Source organism: Spermophilus citellus (assembly GCF_964194105.1).
Source record: "Spermophilus citellus genome assembly, chromosome: 6".
Classification (NCBI taxonomy): domain Eukaryota; kingdom Metazoa; phylum Chordata; class Mammalia; order Rodentia; family Sciuridae; genus Spermophilus; species Spermophilus citellus.
In genome coordinates this window covers 28,855,501-28,877,966 of record NC_138187.1, presented here as the reverse complement: position 1 = coordinate 28,877,966, position 22,466 = coordinate 28,855,501, and the positions used below count along the sequence as shown (strand labels likewise).

General features: G+C 46.7%; 1 protein-coding gene across 1 annotated transcript in view; it reads left to right on the top strand.

The window, feature by feature from the left end:
- Positions 1-13,001: 13,001 nt before the first annotated feature.
- Positions 13,002-22,466, top strand: part of YWHAG (tyrosine 3-monooxygenase/tryptophan 5-monooxygenase activation protein gamma) — a 33,742-nt gene continuing 24,277 nt past the window's right edge. Inside the window, exon 1 of the mRNA XM_081298543.1 lies at positions 13,002-13,491. Within this exon, the coding sequence (XP_081154669.1) occupies positions 13,405-13,491 (87 nt within the window). The 5' untranslated portion in view covers positions 13,002-13,404. The remainder of the gene's footprint in view (positions 13,492-22,466) is intronic.

The window sequence follows — 22,466 nt, the reverse complement described above, 5'->3', positions numbered from 1 at the left end:
CTCAAAGGGTACTGGGTACAGGAGACATTTGTTACCTCCAAGTTCTTATTAGGCTTAAAGGACACCTTTATGCTCTGGTCTTACTCAGGTCCATGCCTCTGTGGGCAGGTGAAGACTGCCCTGAGGATAGCTGTGGTGGTTTCCATTTTGTAGATGAGAGCCAAGACCTGCAAGAAGCTCAGTGGAAGCCAGGTGTGGTGGGCACGCCTGTAATCCTAGCAGCTAGGGAGGCTGAGGCAAGAGGCTCCAAGTTGGAGGCCAGCCTCAGCAATTTAGCAAGTCCCAAGCAACTTAGTGAGACCCTGTTTCAAAATAAAATATAAAAAGGGGTGGGGATGTGGTCTTGTGGTAAAACTCCTCTGGGTTCCGTCACTTATACCTAAATAAATAAAGAAGAAAGAAAAAGGAACAGGTGAGTGGGTGCCAAACCTCACCCTAGGGAGAGGCAGAACTGGGGTCCGTGCCTCCATAGAGGCCCCTTTCATGGCCTCATACTGCCCTCTAGGAAGCCCTCAAGGGCAACCTTAGCCTGTCTGGGGAAACAGAGTCCCTGGGCTGCATTTTCCATGGTGGGTTGTTCAGAGGGGAGAGACAGCCAGCCCCATTACTGGCCTGATGGCCTCTGCCTTTCCAAAGCAGCCATCCATCCTGCCTGGTTGGGTCCAGCCCAGCAGCTTCCGGGACAACTCTTGGGCATCTGGCCAGCCTGCTCAGCACTTTCTCTCCCTGTCTCTGTCTCGAGCAATCTGTCTTCCTGTCTGTCCCTCCGTCAGATCTCTCTCTCTCTCTCTGTCTCCACCACTGTGTGCCTGTTTCTCCTCCCTAATCTTTCTTCTGTACCAAGAATAACCTTTGGGCCTCCAGTCCCTCAGGAGTCCTGTTACCCCTGCTCTGACTGGTGCCTCTTTTTTTTTTCTTTTTTGTACCGAGGATTGAACCCAGGGGCGCTTAACCCCTGAGCCACATCCCCAGCCCTTTTTATTTTTTATTTAGAGACAGGGTCTCACTGAGTTGCTTAAGGCCTTGCTAAATGGATGAGGCTGGCTTTGAACTCATGATCCTTCTGCCTCAGCCTCCCCAGCCTAGTGCCTCTTCTCAACTGGCAGCGTGAGCCAGTGGGAAGATTATAAAGGAGGGGAATACCACAGTGGAACTCTAGTCTGGTCAAGTCCTTGGCTTCCTCGTCTCTCGGCTTCCTCCTCCCTTCTGAGGCAACCAACCCCAGAGGCCCAAATTGTCTCCAGAGGAGGAAGGTGTTGCTCAGAGGTCCGAGTTACAGAGCAGGACATGTGGTGGCAGGGCCTTTATCAACGGAAGACTTGAGGGGTGGACAGGTCCAGGCCACATGCTTCCCTATCCGTCATGCTGGTCCTGGCAGACGCCTGTCCTCAGGCTCAGATCTGCAGCTCTGTGATCTGTCCCTTTGCCCAGAGCCCAGTCCTGGGTGCCCTGAATTGCAGCTTTCCTATTTCCCCAGGGCCTGCTTCGCCCTGGGGGACTCCACCTCCAACCACAGGGCCCAGCACCTTCCTCCAGAGCCTCTCAGGGTGAACCTCCTTAAACTTGAGCCTCAGCGCCTGTGTCACCGCCCCCAAATTTCCAAGGCTTCTGTTCATCTTGGAGGACCTCCCAGAAGGGACACTCCTGACCCTCTGGCACCCCCTGCTCCACTGTCCTCTGCCTGTTCTTGACTGACCCCAAGGCCTCCATTCCGTAGCCACCTCCTCCTTCCCAACCTGGACTGGTGCTTGGCCAGTTACTCCTTTGATCTGTTGGACTCCTTGTCCCCTGTCCCAGCTGACCCCTGGCCTGCTGCAGGTGGTCTGACCTCAAACTTCTCAGCTCCCAGCCCATACTGCCTAGAGCTACTGGAGAAAACCTCAGGGCTGGGCAGAGGGGGCTGCTCAGCACAGGCCTCCAAGCCCAGCTGGTCCCTGAATGGTCAGTCCTTCCACAGCTTGCTCCCCCACCCTCTCTGGAGGCTCCCTCAAACTGGCAGCCTGTTCTCCAGCCTCCCTCCTTCTGCTGTGACTCAGCAGGTGACTTCAGCTTCTACTACAGTGACACAGGTTCCCAGGAACCTCCCTATCCACTCCCAAGACCCTCCCACTCACCTTCCATCTCAGAGGGCCATCCTCCAGTGCTTCTGGCCTCCCCCACCTCAAAAGATGCTCCCATCTCCTCCACCCCCAGCCCCTAACCCTCCGGCCTCGGTCTCTCTAGACTCTGGCATTTAAGCCATCCCAGGCCTCTTCTAGGGTAATGAAACCACCAGCAATAACATCTCCCTTCTTCATCTGACCCGTGAAGCACCTTGGAAAACAGTCATCTCCGAATCTTAACCCTTCACCTCTCTATCCCTGCCATCCTAATCTATAAGTGGGCCCCATCAAAAAGGCACTTGCCAGCTGGGTGTGGTGGTACATGCCTTATAATCCCAGTGACTCAGAAGGCTGAAGAAGGAGGATTGCAAGTTTGAGACCAGCATCAGCAATTTAGCAAGGCCCTGAGCAACTTAGCAAGACCCTGTTTTTAAATAAAAAATTAAAAAGGGGTTGGGGATATATGTAGGTCAGTGATAAAGTGCCCCTGGGTTCAATCCCCTGTACCCTCCCCCAAAATGGCACTTGCCACGGTCAACAGAGGTGCCCTAAGTCATGAAAAGGCCTTCTCTTCTGTCCTTACAGACTTTTCTGGAGCCATTTGTGTGGTCCCTGGGACACATGGACCCCTGGTCCTCCCAGCGTATCCTCCAGGTCTCCTTGTGAATTTACCTTCCTTGGCCTGTCCCCATTACTCATCCCTTTCTCTTTCAGTCTTCCGGGGCCCCAGGCTTCACCTCCTATGGAGAACTCCAATTTCTTTTTCCAGCTCCAGCCCGGGCATCCCACTCGGGTACCTGTTCACACCCAGCAGTTTCCATTTGTCTTTCCCTAAACCTGTCCTAGCGAAGCAGATGGGACCCTCCCCATGCACCTGTTTTCAGAGAAGTCTCCCTCCTGTCCCAGCCACCATGTCTTCCAAACCCAACCCCCAACCAGCTCCCCTAGGAGGAGCTAGCAAAGATCTTCCACTAAGGAATTCCTTCCTCTGGTCTCATCCCTGTCCTGTCCTCCCTCTACCCTGCTGCCAAGTGAATGTTCTAAAATGCAAAGCTGAAAATCCCTCGTGGCTGAAGCATGGGAAGGACCATCAGCCTCTAGTTCATCCTCAGGCTCCCAGCCTTGGTCTCTGAGGACCTCTTTATTTCTCCTACTCTGCTCCACCCCCAGAACGCAGGAAATCCCCTCGATATCACTGGTAGCTAGGAAATCCCCTGGATCCCACTGAGCACTTCTGATCTCAAGTTCGGAGGACTTAGGCAAGGGCAGGAAAAGGCAAAGATTTTATCATTGACCCAAGTGGCTTGTCTTGAGCTTCTGGATCATTGAATCCTTCAGGATCTGAGAGAAGTCACTTGGTTAAGGTTATTCAGGAAGAAGTCCTTGGTGCAGCCAGGTCTCCAGTTCCATTGGCTGTTCAGGCTCCTGCATCCAATATGGAGGCTGTGGCCTTGGCAGTACCCTGGAAACCACTTTCTTTCCAACCTCCCCAGTAGGCCTGTGGCTCTGAGTCTCCATCGTGCTGTGAGTGAGCTGGTCCCTCGACTTCTCACTCAGACCCTCCCAGCCCTACCTTTCTCTGCCTCCTCTCGGAGCCAGAGGGGGAGACCAACCCCAGCTGTATGTAGAGACCCAGACTTGCCTCTGTTGCTTCTGAAAAGAGGCCAACGGAGACTTCTGGATGGTAGGATAAGGATCAAGAGACAGGAGAATCTGGTTTATGACCCCAGGCTCCAGCTGTGGGACCCCAGCAGATTACATAACCTCACTGTGCCTTGGACTCCTCCTCCTGGAGTGCCTGCCTGTGGTTTGATTGGAAACTCACATTCACCAAATTCATATGTGATGGTACTTGGTGGTGCAACCTTTGGAGGTAATTAGGATTCCCTGAGGTCATGAGGATGAGCCCATGATGGCCTTAGGGGATTTGTAATTAGAGGAAGAGAGAACTGAGCCAATACCTGCATGCACCGTCCTGCTACTTAATGCCCTTGGCCATGGTTTGATGCAACAAGAAGGCCCTCACCAGATGCTGAGCAGATGCTGGTGTCATGTTTCATATTCTTGGACTTCTCAGCTTTCAGAACTTCAGCCGAATAAACTTCTATTCTTTATAAATTGTTTGGTCTCAGATATTTTGTTATAGTAACAGCAAATAGTCTATTTTCCTACTGAGTACTGGGACCAGGGGGCAAATGTTGTTTCTTCTCACTTCTTGGCCTTTCCTCACCATCTGAGTGATAGAGACTGAAGTGAAGACTTGGGGGAAGAGGACAGAGCATTGATTATAAACCCCAAATTAGCCTTTTTGTGTAAATACTCAACCTAGCCTACATTGCGTGTGGCTGCCCTGGGGCCAGAGGCCAAACTTTCACTTACTTAAAGAGCTTCGAGGTCTTGCATGATGCTCTGGACACAAGGGGGGGGGGCACTCTCAAAAGCTCAGTACCTCCGGTCTTTGCCATCTTTTCTCTCTGTCTCTGTCTCTCTTTGGCACTAGAAATTGAATCCAGAGTTGCTCCATCACTGAGCTACATCCCCAGACCTCTTGCCTATTTATTTATGATACCAAGGATTGAACCCAGGGGGCCTTAAACACTGAGCCACATCCCGAGCCCTTTTTAAAAATATTTTATTTACAGACAGGGTCTCACTGAGTTATTTAGGGCCTCACTAAATTGCTGAGGCTGGCTTTGAACTCATGATCCTCCTCCTGTCTCAGCCTTCCAGGTAGCTGGAATTACAGGTGTGTGTACCCTGCACCAGGTTTATCTATTTATTTTGAGAAAGGGTCTCATTAACTTACCATGCTGGCCTCAGATCCTCCTGCCTTAACCTCCTGAGTACCTGGGGATTATGTGTATACCACCATACTTGGCCCGTCCTTTTTAAACCATCTATCCTTTCTTATCATGAATATATTATGGATGGAAAAAGCACATGGTTAAAACCTACTCTTTGCTTATAGGGACTGTCTAATGGGGAGATGAAAGAACTTCACACAGGGCTGGGGGTGTAGCTCAGTGATAGAGCGCTTGTCTAGCATGCAGGCCCTGGGTTCCATTCCCAGTACTACCACAAAAGAAGGAATTTATACATTCTGGCATCATTGGGGAGAAGAAGGGTTATCTTTTTTTTTTTTTTTTTTTTTTTTTTTTTTTTTTTTTTTGCGGTGCTGGGTTTGAACTCAGAGATGCTGCACCACTGAGTTACACCCCAAGCCTTTTTTTATTTTGAGACAGGGTCTTGCTAAGTAGCTTGGGCTGACCTCAAGCTTGAGATCCTTCTGCTTCAGCCTCCCAAGAAGCTGGGATTACAGGTGTGCACCACATTCTTTTCATATAACACCCAAAGATAGAATGAAGACTTATGAGCAGAAGGATCTGGAAATAGGAGGGCTATCTGACAGTAAAGGGGGCTTCGGGAAATTGCCAATTGCCTATGGCTGGGGGTATGCCAGCCAGCCAGCCATGACCTTGAGGGGATGGGATGCTGCATCAGGGACTCCCGCCCTGGATGAACAAGAGTCCCTCTGCTGTCCCTGCCAGTCTACCATCCTGACAGGGAAGGACAGGGAAGGAACCTGGCTTACTCAGAAACCTAGAAGACAAGGCAGGCCCCATGCCCCTGAGTCATCAAGAGTCTCTGAAGGCTTGGGATGGAGAGGTTGCTTTTTGTCCCTGGCTGTCCTCAGGCCCAAAGCAAGGAGTTGGCACTGGATGTCTGTACATCCCTCCTGCCCCTAGTGCAGCCTGGGTTCCTGTCTGCCTGCTGTGTCAGCACTGGCGTTCATATTACATGACCAAGTGGGATTTATACTCTCGAAGCATTAGTGCTGGGCTGACTTGGCAGAATGGCCAATGCCAGAAAGTTCCAGGTCCCGAGCCCCTCCCAGCAGCTTCCTCAAGGCCCCAAGGCCCTTTAAATTCCTTTTCAGGCAATCCAGCCTGGCTTCCTTCAGAGTTGCCTTTGGAAGCAGACTCAGGCAGACCACTGGTGGTACAGAAAAAAATCCCCCTACAAGTTTTGAAGACAAACAGCTTCTCAGATCCCAGGATTGGAGATTGTTTTTGCCGGGGCAGTGGGGGGTACCAGGGATTGAACTCAGGGGCACTCAACCACTGAGCCACATCCTCAGTCCTATTTTGTATTTTATTTAGAGACAGGGTCTCAATGAATTGCTTAGTGCCTCGATTTTGCTGAGGCTGTCTTTGAACTTGTGATCCTCCTACCTCAGCCTCCAAGTCACTGGGATTACAGGTGTGCACCATCACCCCCAGCCAGGGCGTGCGTTTGGTACGGAGGATTGAACCCAGAGGTGCCTTACTACTGAGTTACATCCCCAGTCCTTTTTATTTTCAATTTTGAGACAGTCTTGCTAAGTTGCTGAGAGTCTCCATAAATTGCCAAGGCTGGCCTTGAACTTGTGATTCTCCTGTCTCGGCCTCTTCGAAGCTAGGATTATAGGTGTGCACCTCCATGTCTGGCATAATTGGAGATTTTGACCTGGTGCATCTAGTTTGGGTCTGGGACTTTAGCCTCCCCACAAGTATTGAGGGGGCTGTACTGCCCACCCAGGTGGAGGATCACTGCTCAGCATCACCCATGAACAGCTGGTCTTCTGACCCTGCTTATTCATGGGTCCCTGTAACATCCCTGGACAGCACCAGCTGATGGAAAAGAAATTTGCTTCCAGGAATTGGGCTGAAATTGGTGGACTCTAAATACATAAAACACTGGGCTTGCTCCATGGGATCTGCAGGCTGCCACCATCCCAGCATTGTGACTATTCCCTGAGTGCCCTTTCCTCAACTCCAACTGCCCTTGGAATTTCAAGTATCAAAACATTCACTTTAGACCCCTCTACCAAGAATCCTGCCATCCTATTCCCAGCTCAGTTCAGAGGGCAGGGTGCAGACTGCTCTTTACCATCTCTGTGGGGAATGTTGAGATAGTTAAGCCCATACTTGGTCCAAGTTCATGCTGCCAGAATGGGAGATTTGTCACTGTTTGAAACAGTGTCCCATTTTTTGTTGTGACACATATTCCTTTGTGGGGTAAAGTTTGAAGTTGGCTCCCTTCAGTGAAAAGCAGAACTTAATATTTAAAGACATACAGTAGCCCCCCCGCCCCCCGCTTCCCTTGCATGGGGGATCCATCTGAAGACCCCCACTAAAACCAGGGATAGACTGGATTCAAGATATACTATTTTTCCCTATACAAACATACTTATGGTAAAGTTTAATTCACAAATGAGGCTCAGTAATAAGAGATTAACAATAATAATAATAAAATAGCACAATTGCAACAATATACTATAATAAAAGTTATGTGAATGTGGTCTCTCTCTCTGTCTCTCAAAACCTTTTTTTTTTCTTTTTTTCTTTTTGGTACCAGGGATTGAATTCAGAGGCACTCAACCACTGAGCCACATCCCTAATCCTATTTTGTATTTTATTTAGAGACAGGGTCTCACTGAGTTGCTAAGTACCTCACCATTGCTGAGGCTGGCTTTGAACTCTCAATTCTCCTGTCTCAACCTCCCGAGTTGCTGAGGTTACAGGTATGCCAGCACACCCAACTCTTTTTATTTCATTTTGAGACAGGATTTTGTAAGTTGTTGAGGCTGGCCTTGAAATTGAGGTCCTCCTGGTCAGCTCCCCTGGTAGTAGCTGGGATTATAGGCATGTGCCTCTACATCTTGCCTGCAAGGGGTTTAGAAGCATGCATCCAATTCCTTTGTTTTATGGATGCTTAATTTGAGAACCAGAGAGGAAAAGTGACTTTCCCAAGGTCACCTAGCAAGCTCAATGGTAAAATTAGGGCCTCTACCTTTGGGCCCTGCCTCCCAGTGCAGGATTCCTCCACTGGCCCAGGATTCACAGCAGGAGAGAAAGTCTGCTAAGATTCTCCTGTCATTCTTTGCTTCCAAAGCCATGGTGTTCTCTGCCCTACTGCAGGCCAACCTGGTAGGGCAGTGGCAGGGAAGTGTTCCCAGGGGACAGGGTGGGGAGCATTGCAGATTGGCTTGGGAAGATGCTACTGCTGCCCCATCTGCACTAATCAGCGAGCTCTTCAGCCGCAGGAGGAAGCCAGCAGCCAGGGGATGGGGCTGTGGTGATTTATGACCACACAGAAACAGAAGGACACTAATGTCCTCGGCTGGCCTGCTTATCTGCCAGCTCAGCCAGAGAGGATGTATTTAAAAGGTCATGTCCTCTAGCACCAGAGAAGGGGCTGGAGGGTGTTCTTAGGCAGTTCAGTCCCTTGCGGTCAAGGGTCCTCCTTTCCTGAGCAGAGGCCAGGAAGGTTCACCCTTGCAGATGGGAGAGGCCAGGGCGCCTTTGCTACTGGGAGTCCCTAACATCTGCCCAGTTTTGAATTCCTCAGTGGCACACAGCCTCCCTGTGCCTCAGCTTTCTTGTCTGAAAAACAGAGATGAATCTGAGCCTCTTGATCCTTGGGCCTCCACCTTCTCCCAGGTCTGCAGGCATAGACACCTCTGCTCTATTTCCACAGCTGAAGAATGTTGATATTTTCAGAAGAACATGTTGAGGGCTGGGGATGTGGCTCAAGTGGTAGCGTGCTCGCCTGGCATGCGTGTGGCCCAGGTTCAATCCTCAGCACCACATACAAAAAAACAAAGATGTTGTGTCTGCCGAAAACTAAAAAAATAAATATTAAAAGAAAATTCTCTCTCTCTCTCTCCCTCTCTCTCTCTTTTTTTTTTTAAGAGAGAGTGAGAGAGGAGAGACAGAGAGAGAGAGAGAGAGAGAGAGTTTTTAATATTTATTTTTTAGTTCTCGGCGGACACAACATCTTTGTTGGTATGTGGTGCTGAGGATCGAACCCGGGCCGCACGCTTGCCAGGCGAGCGCGCTACCACTTGAGCCACATCCCCAGCCCAACCCTCACTCTCTCTTTAAAAAAAAAAAAAAAAGAACATGTTGAATCTAGAACCCTGACTCATCATAGTTGGGTGGGGCACTGAGTGCTCCTTTAGTTTAATGTCTCATTTTAAAAGTGGGGGAAATTGAGATCCCTAGGAAGGACAGGCCTTGCACCCAGGGCTGGGGGCCAGGCAGATGCCTAAACACTAATTCTCCAACCCCCTTCTCCAGATTCTTTGCAGTGCTATAAAGCAGCAGAGGAGGAAGACAGGCTATTAAGCCCTTTGCTCTGTTTCAGGTCATCATGGCTCAGGAGCAGCCTTCTGAATACTTGGGTTGCTGGGCAGCTGTGGCTTTAAACCTAGAGCCTTCAAAAGTCAAAAGGAAAGGAAGGCAGGGCCAGCTCTTCTGCACCATTGGAGGAAAGTCTCAATATGGAGACTGCAGATATTCCTGTTTGGCTCTGAAACATTTTTTCTTTGCATCTGTTTTACTTTTCCCATACAGATTTGGCTTGAATGTTTTCCTCCCCTTTCTTCTTTTTTTTTTTCCCCAAGTACAGCAGGCTAGGGGGTGGGGGTGGGGGTATGGGGTTGGGGTGGGGGTAGGGAGAGGAACTGAGGTGGAGAGGTCAAAGGCCTCTGACAAGTGGCCTGAAATGTGTCAGGAAGTGCCCAACGTTTAGCATCTAGGGCCTGAATCATTGGTATGTTCAATCCAGAAGTGGACAATCAGGGTTGGTTGGAAAGGCTTGTTCCCCTGGACCTGTAATGCCCCAGGCCAGAGGGTTTGAGGTCTGGCCTGCAGGGAGGAAGAGACAGGAAGAGGAATGACTTGGTGGAGGCTTCTGCAAGAGACAGAAGGAAGTGGGAGGGTTTATTCACCAGCAGGATTGCATTTTGCTGGGTGGTGTGGTAAAAGAAGAGAGGCCAGGCCAGATCCTATACTGGAGGAGGGGGAGAACATAGCTATTTCTAGCGTTCCTCCCCACTCCCCACTCCTCCATCTCCTACACCCTTCCCAGAGCAGCCTGTCCAAAGTGCCTTCATTCATTCATTTCTTTATTTCCTGGGTTCTGTGTTCTTACTATAGAACAGGTACCATGCTAAGCACTGAGCAGTCAATGGTGATGAAGGTGACAAACCTTAATGTGATCATTTTCTGTCATTGTTAAGAATGTTTCACAGGCTTCCTGTTTATTTTATTTTTTTTTTAAGAGAGAGTGAGAGAGGAGAGAGAGAGAGAGAGAGAGAGAGAGAGAGAGAGAGAGAGAGAGAATTTTTAATATTTATTTATTTTTTTTTTTAGTTCTCGGCGGACACAACATCTTTGTTGGTATGTGGTGCTGAGGATCGAACCCGGGCCGCACGCATGCCAGGTGAGCGCGCTACCGCTTGAGCCACATCCCCAGCCCGGCTTCCTGTTTATTTTAGAATAAAAACTTAGTTCCTGGGCTAGAGATGCCGCTCAGTGTTAGAGCACTTATCTTGTACAAGCAAGGCCCTGGATTCGATCCCCAGCACTGCAAAAAACACAAGCCCCTCTATTATTTAGCCTGCCATTCAATGCCCCTGGTGTCCTGTCCCTGACTCCTCCCCTACTTTCATTACCCATCACTTGGGAGCCTCTCAATAAACTTGTGCAGGATGCCCTTGCCTTTGAGTCTCTGCTTGTTTTTTTTTTTTTTTTTTTTTTTTTTTTTAGAGAGAAATGACATCTTTTTTTTTTTTTTTAAGAAAGAGTGAGAGAGGGGAGAGAGAGAATTTTTTTTTAATATTTATTTTTTAGTTCTCGGCGGACACAACATCTTTGTTGGTATGTGGTGCTGAGGATCGAACCCGGGTCGCTCGCACGCCAGGCGAGTGCGCTACCGCTTGAGCCACATCCCCAGCCCCGAGTCTCTGCTTGTTGTACTCTCAAATCCAATAATTCTTCAAGGGTTGGGTAGGATATGTTACCAAGTTCCCTGGAGTAGCTTTTCAGAACCTCTTTCTATCCAACCTGAAAGAAAAAACAATTTTTTCTTTTTTGTTCTGGGGTTTGAAACCAGGGGCACTTAACCACTGAGCCACATTCCCAACTCCCTTTATTTATTTTATTTTTGAGACAGAGTCTGGCTAAGTTGCTTAGGGCCTCTGTAAATTGCTGAAGCTGGCTTTGAACTTGTGATCCTCCTGCCTCAGCCTCCCAAGCTGTTAGGATTACAGGGCAGTGTCACTTGCCCAGTTTACTTATTGCTCTTATTTTTGGTTACCAGGGATTGAACCTCAGTGTGCTTAACTTAACCACTGAACCAGATTCCCAATCCCTTTTTTGTTTTTCTTTGAGACAGGGTCTCACTAAATTGCTGAGGTTGGTCTCAAACTTGCAATCCTCCTGCTTCAGCCTCCAGAGTCTCTGGACATATTCTACATCTATTTATGTTTATTTATTTTTGTGGTGCTGAGGATTGAACCCAGGATCTCATGCAAGCTAAGCACAAGCTCTACCACTGAAGTGCATCCTATGTCCCCTTATTTATTTGTTTTTAGTTCTGGGGGCCTGGGATTGAATTTTGGGACGCCTTACCACTGAGCTACAGAGGTCACCACGACTGGCCCAGATATTTATTCTTATCTTGTCTATTTTTTTTGGGGGGGGTAGGAAGTTTTGCCTGTTTTGTTCTATTCCATTGCTTAGAACAGTTCTTGGAACATAGTGGGTGCTCAACAGATAATTGAATGGATGAAGTAGATAAAACAAACTGTCAAAACTACTGGATGGGGCTGGGGATGTGGCTCAAGCGGTAGCGCGCTCGCCTGGCATGCGTGCGGCCCGGGTTCAATCCTCAGCACCACATACCAACAAAGATGTGTCCGCCGAGAACTAAAAAATAAATATTAAAAAAAAATCTCTCTCTCTCTCTCTCTCTCTCTCTCTCCTCTCTCACTCTCTCTCTTTAAAAAAAAAAAAAACTACTGGATGTGAGAGCTACATGGAATGTCAAAGACAGAAGTACATGAGCAAAACTATATCAGCCTGACCTCAGTGTGTATCCCTTGGGTGGGGAGAGAATGATGGGAACCCACCCCCAGACACAACCCATGGAGTAGGCAGTTGGTCACTGCACTGACTGCTGAATTTGTCATTGAATCTTTTTTTTTCTTTTTGTACTGGGGATTGAATTCAGGGGCACTTAACCACTGAGCCACATCCCCAGCCATACTTTATGTTTTATTTATTTAGAGACAGGGTCTCACTGAGTTGCTTAGGGGTTCGCTAAGATGCTGAGGTTGGCTTTGAACTCAAAGCCTTCAGAGCGGCTGGGATCACCAGAGTGTCCCACCGCGCCTGGCATGTCATTGAATCTTCGGTGTTCCACCTTGGAGAGAAGAGGGGGCCCCCAGGGTCAGCCTGCGACAGACAGCTGCATCCTTTCTGGAAATTAACCAGTATGTCCTGCCGGTATCTGTCCTTCCATGACTTCACCTATTCAAGCCCTCAAACTTCAAGCTGTGGGGAACTGGAATTTTCTGTGTGGAGGGAAGGGATAACAATTCGTCAGGATTTGGACCTTTAATTCGGCCATCCGACCTGCAGGCACCCCTCTGTACGATGGTGCATGGACAATCTGCAGCTACACTGGACACCTTCCCTCCCTGCCTACCTCCCATGCCTGGTACTTTAATCTCGGAAACGGTCTAGGGCTGAGGCCCTGGCCCCCGTCTCTCCGCGGCTTCAGGAGGACACGGGGCGGGGCCGTGAATCAGCACTCGCTCGGACTCAGGCAGCCCGCATCCCCGCCAGGGGTCCCCAGTGGCCGCGGGGTTGGAATCCTATCTTCCTCCACCCGCGCGCTACGGCCGCTGGGAGATGTAGTCTCGACCGCCCCTTTGTCCTTGGTCTCCGCAACCCGTCGGCCCGGGAAAGGAGGAACTACAACGCCCAGTGGCCTGCGTGCCGGAAGCCGGGAAGGGCGGGCGCTGAAGGGGGAGGTGTGAAGGGGGTCCCTGGAACGGCTGGGGCGAAGGAACCGGGGTGAAGTGAAGAAAGAGGAGTGTTGGGGGACAGCGGAGAAGTGGGGTACGCTCAGAAGACGGAGGCTAGCTGCACCTGCTGCGGGGGCAGAAAGCTCAGCCGAAAAAGGACCGGGCGGGGCCTGGGCGGGGCGCGCGGGCGGAGCCTTTTGCGTCACGCGGCGTGGGCGGGGCCGCAGGGGGTTGTCCGCCCGCGGCACGCACAGCAGCCGCAGCCGCCTCGCGCCTGGTCCCGCGGTCGCAGCTCGTGCCGCCTCCTCCGCGCCGCCGCTGTCTCAGCCGCTCGCTTCGTGGGTCGGTCCCTCCGGCACACGAGTTCCAGCCGCGCCACAGCCGCCCTTCAAGCCCTTCAGGCCGTCCCGGTCTCCTTCCTCCGGCTCGACCCAGCCCGTGAAGATGGTGGACCGCGAGCAACTGGTGCAGAAAGCCCGGCTGGCCGAGCAGGCGGAGCGCTACGACGACATGGCCGCGGCCATGAAGAACGTGAGTGTCTCCTCCCCTCCCCCCGCCTCGCCCCAGCCCCTCCCGAGTCGCGGTCCTCGGCGGGGAAGGCCCCGGGGCTGGTAGCCTGTTGCGGCTGGCCGCCGGTCGCGCCCGCAGGGTGGCTGCCCCTTCTCGCTCCACAAGGGCGCTGGGGAGGGTCCTGGTAGTGGTGGGGACCCGTGTGGTGACGCGGCCGCTCCCCGGCGTCCCCAGGCCCAGCCGCGCTGCCTCCGAGGCCCTTCCCGGGCTCGGGCTGGGGCGGGGTCTTTCGAGGCTGGTCCCGGGAGCAGGGTCTCCGGTGCGCCGGGGACCCGGCGGGCGGTGCGCATCCTTTGTGCCCCACTTCCCCTCCTCCCAGCCCAGGCGTGGGGGCGGGGGACCGCATGGATGCGGTTCCTCTTTCTCTCCTCGATGTCTGGGCGGCGCCTTTCCCATTCACTCAGCAGGTCTCCCTGTTTCCCACCCCCCACCCCCAGTCATCTTCCCGCAGCCTCCCTGACAGATTCCTAAGGAACCTCCCCGGGAAAGACGTAGGCTCCCCAGAAAACCTGGGCTCAGTGGTGCAGAATCGAAACCTCCTTGCTCACGTTTTTCTTAACAAAAGGCTCCTCTTTCTTCATTGCCCTGAGCAAGTCTCTGGCTTTTAGGAAGTGGTGGTGGTGGGGGACATTTGTCTCCTTGGCATTTTCATTGATTGTCCTCCACATGCCATCTCCATTTTTCTTTTCTTTTTTTTTTTTTTGAAGAGAGAGTGAGAGAGGAGAGAGAGAGAGAGAGAGAGAGAGAGAGAGAGAGAATTTTTAATATTTATTTTTTAGTTCTCGGGGGACACAACATCTTTGTTGGTATGTGGTGCTGAGGATCGAACCCGGGCCACACGCATGCCAGGCGAGCGCGCTACCGCTTGAGCCACATCCCCAGCCCCCATCTCCATTTTTCTTAAAAAAAATTTTTTTTGTGTGTGTGTGTGTGTGTTGAAAAGGGTAGGTATTACTTTTCAAATAAAGCCTGTGAACGTTAGCTGACTGGTTCAATTTGTGACATATGCTGTTTCTTTTTTGAATACAGGCACTCGTCCGTTGAAATTCCTATAAGTTGAAAAAAAACATATTCTGTCTGATCTGATATTGCAAACAAAGGGGTGGTGGGAGGCAGTATCAAGTCATTCCAGAAGATTCTGCATTTGTCATATTGCAGAGAGCCTAGACTGGGTGGAGGCTGGGAGGAATTATTTTAAAGGGGAAAAAGTCTTTTTTTTTTTCTTTTTAAATTTGTTGAATACATCTGAGGCTTTTAAAAATTTTATTTTCAGTCAGCGTATTCTCATGCAGATGAAAAGAATACTGATCTCCAGTTGTCGCATTTTGTCTGGGATGCAGATTCCTGCCTGTGTTGCACCATTTTGTCACTTAACACTACATTTATCTGATGGGTCGGCAACCCGTTTGATATTATATTAGGGCGGAAATACTGAATATTATAAAATGGAAGATTAATCTAATTAATGGTTTAGGTTTCCCACTATCTTAATATTAACTTCCTGCCTTATGTAACAAAGGTTTTAAAATGCATCTGTGGTGTGAAGTGGATGCAGGGAGTGTATGTACCTTGCATGTTAAATCATTTAAATGAAGCAGCAGAGATATTGAAGATTAATTCTTAAATAATTTCACTACATCTTAAAAGATGATAGTGCTGTTTTCATAATTAAACCATCCATATTAATATTTTTTTTTAATTAAGAGGAAGAGAACAGGCTAAAATGAGAATACTGCTGTATTGATAAGTTGCTATTTTGTAATATTTTCATGCTCATATGATACAAGGTGGACTTAAGTAGTTAATCAGTATTGGAAATATATTTAGTTCGTGTTTAGATTCTTCTAATTTTTCCATATTTCTAGTTCCACAGGAGAGCGAGTGATCTCGCACCTATATCCATAGCAACCCAGTGATGTCACACACAATGACACAGAGGCTGCAATGCACCTAAGGGCTGGTAGGGAGTTTGCAAATGGCATTTGTCCAAGGTAATGCAGAAATTACCTGATAAGCCAGGTGGAATTGTGTGCTTCATCTTCCACCAGATAAGAATTGGTCCAAAAAATAAGAATTTCATTTACCCTTAGACATGCAAATTAATGACCTTTAGATATGCCTTATTCACCATCCCATTTCTAATATTCTTAGAAAAGTTTTTAAGATACTTTTATATTTTTATTTTTATTTATTTATTTATTTATTTTAAGAGAGAGTAGAGAGAGAGAGAGAATTTTTAATATTTATTTTTTAGTTCTTGGCGGACACAACATCTTTGTTGGTATGTGGTGCTGAGGATCGAACCTGGGCCGCTCGCCTACCGCTTGAGCCACATCCCCAGCCCACTTTTATATTTTTAAAAACTAATTTTGATAATGGGGCAATGATAGAATTGAAATAGAAATTTTAAAATAAGAATGTATTTATGGTCATAATACAGGCCTGGAATGTATATTTGGGTTATTGAAAATAATTTATTGACAGGTTTTAATAAAAAAACCTTTAAAAAATCATGGCTTCCTACTGTGTCATTTCCAATAATCGTTAAGGAACAAGAACCAATTATAAAATGTGTCTGGATTTGGGAAGGTTGTCTTTTGCTCCGTTTATCTGTCTTTGACACAGTATGGAAGAAATCATAGTTTGTGAAATTCAGTGTATTTTCTGTGAGTTTAAGGAAATAGGCTTATGCTCTGACCCTCGTTTTCCTCATCTGTATGATGCAGCAATTCCTACCCGAAAAACTGGAGAATAGAGTAGGTGCTCCAAAATGGTAACTACTAGTACCATTGTTCTTCCCATTTATAAGTGTTGGATGCTGGGGGTGTAACTGAGTGGCATAGTGTGTGCTTAGCATGTGTGACTCTGTTTGATCGTCAGCATCCCCCCCCAGAAAAGTCAAGCTCTTTTAGAAGGCTAAAATCCTGATATGGAGATAAAAATTTTTCATATTTCATGAAATTATCCAGGTAATTGCAATGTTGAGATATCTGCAGAATGAGTTGTATATGGGTGATCAGACAGAAATAATATGTGGTATAGCATTTTGAAGAGGAGAGTTAGGTCAGCTAAGACAAATACGTAGTCTTGCCCTGAAAACCACACTGAAGAAGGAGAGTATGAATATAGATGTTAACTACTTTTTTAGACAGTACAGTAGTTTCTTTTTATCCACATTTTTGCTTTCTGTGGTTTTAGTCAGCCACTGTCTTAAATATTACATAGAAAGTTCTAAGTATTACATAGAAAGTTCCAGAAATAAAAAAAATAATTAGTCTTAAATAATCTTTATTACAGTTTATTGTTAAAATTGTTTCATTATGCTCTTACTGTGTCTAATTTACAGATTATCATAGGTATGGATGTAGGAGAATGGTAGATATGGTGTTCTGGACTATTCAGGGCTTCAAGCATCCACTGTGGGGTCTTGGAACATAATAACCCCTTGGGTAAGCGGGGGAATCACTGAACTGCCTTGTCCTTTGGCTTTTAATAGCCTAATAAGTTAATATTTTAAGTAGGCTACTGGTCCTTGCCTCAGGGGGAGGAAAGGTTCTGGACTACTAATTTCCTTGAAGTTACTAGGTTAAGTAATCTAAGTGGGTAGTGGGGGTATGGCTGGCAAAAGGCTGTCATAGTCACGCATAAAAGCACATTTTCCTAGTGGACTTAACAATTTATACCATCTGAAATGCTGCATTTTTCCTGCTACCTCTTCCAGGAAGCTAGATCAATAACCATTATCACTAATGGAGTAATGACACCATGGTAGGCCCTGTAGAGGTGGAGTTCTTCCAGTCTGTGGTTTGAATTGTTCTCTTCTTTGAGGTAGAGAGAATACAGATAACAGTTTGCTTTTCATGTGTTATTATTCACCATACTGAAATGAATGTTAAGTGCATTTTCCAGTAATTTAAAAAAATGTTCATGTGTCTTTTGAATTGAGACAACAGATGTTGCTAAATGTACATCCTCACAGCAGTACTCTGACAGCAGATGTTGGGTAGGATGTCATCTCTAGTACTTGGGGAAGACTTATCAATTTATTAAGTCAAACTATTATTAATAAGAGTGGAGAAAACAATAGTGTTTTCATTGAGGTGAAAGTCATATAGCACAACATAACAGTCATAACAAAAATTGAAGTGTACAATTGTAGTATTTAGTACATTTCACAGTGTTGTGTAACCATCACCTCTGTCTAGTTCAAAAATGAGAAAGTGGTATTTTTTAAAAAGTGATGCCTATCGCTGTTGAATTTCAAAACATGATTACTGATTCAGGACCATGTCAGTAAATGCCCACAGCAGCTCACAGCCAGTGATAATTGGTTATCCCTTTGTCTTTGTTTTTGAACATCTGAATTTTTCAGCATAAAACAAAAAAAGGGACTTCTCAGTAGCGAGGTTTGAACTATATTTCTGATTAAAGAGTCGTAGAACTTAAAAGCCATAGGCTGTTCATCCAAATAAATAAGAACAATTTGCCTGAAATCTAAGCAAGCCATTAACTGTTTGGAGATTATGGAAATGTTGCTGGTGGTGTTGCAACTCATTTTTAGCCCTGAGGCTGACTGTATTGTAAGCAACTTCCCCACTGTGTGGTGGCAGTTCCCTGATGAACACACTGCAGCGCTGAGTGCTGGGCTGCTCAGCCTGGCATTCCCACTGGATGGGATGCCATTGTAAGAAGCTAAAGGGGTTGTTTTGGTTAGCAGTGTGCTCCTGTGACTCTTGGACTGAATACTACTACTTGCCCCCAATTCTAGCACCCTAGCCTCTGGGAGAGCATCTGACTTACTCTGTATTCCTATAAAATTCCATAGGATGTGGAAGAAAAGAAGCAAGTACCACTTTCTATGTTTAATAATAATAGGGAAAAGTCACTTTTTGTTGAGCTCTGTTCTTAGTGCTTTATAAGATATATCAGTCTTTATGAAAGGGCTGGCTGTCTTTGTCACCTTTCTAGGTAATAAAGTCTACCATACCAACTAGTTTATGGCCTTTCTTTCCTTTCATAATTTTTTTCTTCCCCAAATTCCATTTTAAGCATCAATTATCATTTTTTTTCTTTTTCTTTTGTTTTGGGCTGGGGATTGAAACCAGGGGCGATCTACCACTGAGCCGCATCCCCAGTCCTTTTTCTGTATTTTGAGACAGGCCTCCCTTGTTCAGGCTTGGCTTGAACTTGCCATCCTTCTGCCTCACCCCAGCTCAGCTGTCATTTTGATTAGTTACAAAATCATGTCATTACAAAACCATTGTTTGGTTTTACTAAATTAATTGATAAATTTGAAATTTAGTTACATGAAAAGTGATCAACACGGCTGGGGCTCAGCGGTGCTCACCTAGCATGTGCGAGGCCCTTGGTTCAATCCTCAGCATCACATATAAATAAACAAAATAAAGGTATTGTATCCAACTACAACAACAACAACAAAAGTGATCAAAAAAGGCTCCCAAAGAGTGCATAATGGCAAGTGCTTATAGTCCCAGCTATTGGGGAGGCTGAGGCAGAAGGATCAGATTAGCCCAAGGCTTTAAAAAGGCCAGTCCAGGCAACAGTGAACTTTTTCTCAAAAAAGAAACATTTTTAAGCCTTGGGTTCTAGTTTGTAGTTGTAGTTCAGTTATTGAGCATTTGCACGACATGCTGGAGACCCAAGGTGTTTGATTTCATAGGGCTGCAAAACAAAAATGCCTTACCCATTGGGGGAAAAAAAGCCTAAGGGGGGGGCTCAAGAAACAATCTTAAGGTAAATTATTAAATAATGGACTTGGTTTCATGATTATGCATAAACAGTAAAAATTGTGAATTTTTTTTGGGGGGGTGAGATAAAGGGAATGGAACCCAGGAGAGCTATCTCCTCAGCCCATTTTCCTTTTTTTTTTTTTTGAGACGGTCTCGCTAAATTTTTGAGGCTGGCTTTGAACTTGATATTCTCCTGTCTTGGTCTCCTGAGTTTCTGGGATTAGAGGTGTTGTTACAGTGCCCAGCAAAAATTGTAAATCTTTTTTTGCATGAGCGTTTTTCTTTTTCTTTTCGGCGGTGGGCATCTAACCCAGGCTCTCAGGTGTGCTAGACAGCTGCTGTACCAATCCACTCCACCTTTTTTTCCCAAGAACTGTGAAGTGGAAGCCACTAGCTTGTAAGGGTGCATCTCGGAGAGAAGCATTTGCTTTACCTAAGTTGAATGCTACTAGTGTGCCACGTAACACCAAGTTTGGTTGTGAAGAAATAAATAGAGAAGAGTGAGTGTTCGTACAAAGATGGAATCTTAGCATGACATAAAAAGGTAATTCCAAGTTCCTACCCTCTTCATCTGTGGAGAAAGCCCACAAGTACTCAGCTTTCCTCTTTTTAGTCTTTTGCTAGGGGTGTCCAAGCTGGGACTGTGCAGAGATGGCAGGGGCCAGCTCCATGTGTACTGATAGCAGTTAAAGAGGAGTTACTTCCCAGCCCTGCCCTAGCTGAGTGTGAGGAGCAGCTGCAGCCAGAGGGTAAGAAATGGCTAGAGAGAGGAAGCCAGAGTATTTATTTATTTATTTTAGCTTAAAAGGAATTATTGATGACTCCCAAGTGCTATAGTTAAATAGCCAGGTTTAGGAAACAAGGTACCTGTGGTGTTATTAAGGGTGTAGAAATAGGCCTAAATTTCTTTTTCCTTTTGGTGCTGGAGATTAAACCTAGGACATCACACATGCTAAGCACATGGTCTACTGCCATTACATTCCTAACCTTGCTACCTTTTGTTTTTCTGGAAATGGGGTCATTTGAACTGGGCTCAAGTATCCTCCAGCCTCAGTCTCCTGAATATAGGCACATGCCACCATACCCAGCTAAGCTCAAAACTTCTTTTTTACTGAATTGTTTCTTAATAATACTTACTTGTGGGGCTGGGGATGTGGCTCAAGCACATGGTAGCGCGCTCACCTGGCATGCACGGGGCACTGGGTTCTATCTTCAGCACCACATAAAAATAAAATAAAGATGTTTTGTCCACCGAAAACTAAAAAAAAAATCAGTATTAAAAAAATTCTCTCTGGGCTGGGGATGTGGCTCAGGCGGTAGCGCACTCGCCTGGCATGCGTGCGGCCCGGGTTCGATCCTCAGCACCACATACCAACAAAGATGTTGTGTCCACCGAGAACTAAAATAAATAAATAAATAAATTCTCTCTCTCTCTCTTTCTCTCTCTCTCTCTCACCCTTTCCTCTCTCTTTAAAAAAAAATTCTCTCTTTAAAAAAATGATAAGACTTACTTGTAGGGGCTGGGGATGTGGCTCAAGCGGTAGGGCGCTCGCCTGGCATGCGTGCGACCCGGGTTCGATCCTCAGCACCACATACCAACAAAGATGTTGTGTCCGCCAGGAACTAAGAAATAAATATTAAAAAATTCTAAAAAAAAAAAAAAAAAAAAGACTTACTTGTAGTAATCCAGTGTGAAATAGTGTGTCTTTGCTGTGGGAGACCTGGCAGGGGTGGTAGCCATCCAAATAACCCCATACTCCCTGCTGGTATGCCTGTGTCTGAGGGCCTGCCTGGCACTGGTTGGTGGTACTGGCCAAGTGCTTTTTTTTTTTCCCCCAAGTCCTACCCCATTCTTTGCAAATAGTCTATTTTGGTATTTCTATTACGTCTGTGAAATTATAGAAATAGAAAGTTCTATGAGGTTGTGAATGATGAGAAATTAACAGAGTCGTGAGAAGAACAATGGAAAAGGGGATTCTAAGGCAAGAAAAACGAGTTTGGGACAAATGAATGTGGAAGGGATATTCTAGAATCATCTTGGGTCTGGTGATGCTGTGCATTTCTAAGGAAGTCCTTTTTTTTTTTTTTTTTTTTTTTTTTTAAAGACAGGATCTCCTAAATTGTGAAAGCTGGCCTTGAACTTAGGATCTTCCTGTCTCATCCTCCTGAGTAGCTTGTATTGCTGGAGTATGCTCTCACCCTGCTTTCATGATATTTTCCTTCTTTTTTGTTTTTGTACTAGGGATTGAGCCCAGGGTGCTGAGTCATACTCCCAGTCTTTTTTTAATGTTTTTTGTTTGAGACAGGGTCTCACTAAGTAGCTTAGGGCTTTGCTACATTGCTGAGCCTGGCCTGGATCTTGGACCGGTCCTGCCTCAGTCTCTCAAGCCACTAGGATTACAGGCACATGCAATGATGCCTGGCTGTCATCAATATTTTCAATGGCTGAATAATCCTGTGGACATGTCACAATCTTTTTCATTTCTAGTTTTTTGTTGTTTTAAGGATTGAACCCAAGGCCTCATGCATATTAGGAAAGTGTTCTATAACTGGTCTACACCCCAGCTCTTATTATCATCATCATCATTATTATTTTGCTACCAGTTTTTTTTTTTTAAGTTGTAGACAAACACAATACTTTTATTTTTATGTGGTGCCGAGGATCAAACCGGGTGCCTCAGATGTGCTAGGCATGCACTGTGCCACTAAGCTACAACCCCAGCCTCATGGTATAAGGTATTTAACAGAGGTGCTTAAACTCCCCAGTCCTTTTTATTTTTTGAGACAGGATCTTGCTTAGTTGTGTAGGGCCTTGCTAAATTGCTGAGGCTAGTCTATTATTTATGATTCTCCTTTCTCAGCCTCCTGGGCCACTGAGATTACAGGTGTATGCCAGTGTGCCTACTTTATTTTTTAATTTAGCACTTAGGTTTCTTTCAAATTTGTACTTATAAATGTTATTGCTATGTATGTCTTTGTGCTGGAAAGATCCTAATATAAATATACATTATTCAAAGCCTCTGGTATTCCTAGGCAGGCTCCCATCCAAGTACCAACCAGGCCTAACCCTGGATCATGTCTGCTTCACCAACGGGGACCATCATCCCCTCCCCACAACAGACCATCTAGGTCTGAGATCAGATGCATGTAGGGGATGTGGCCATAGATTAAGAATAATGTTTAAAG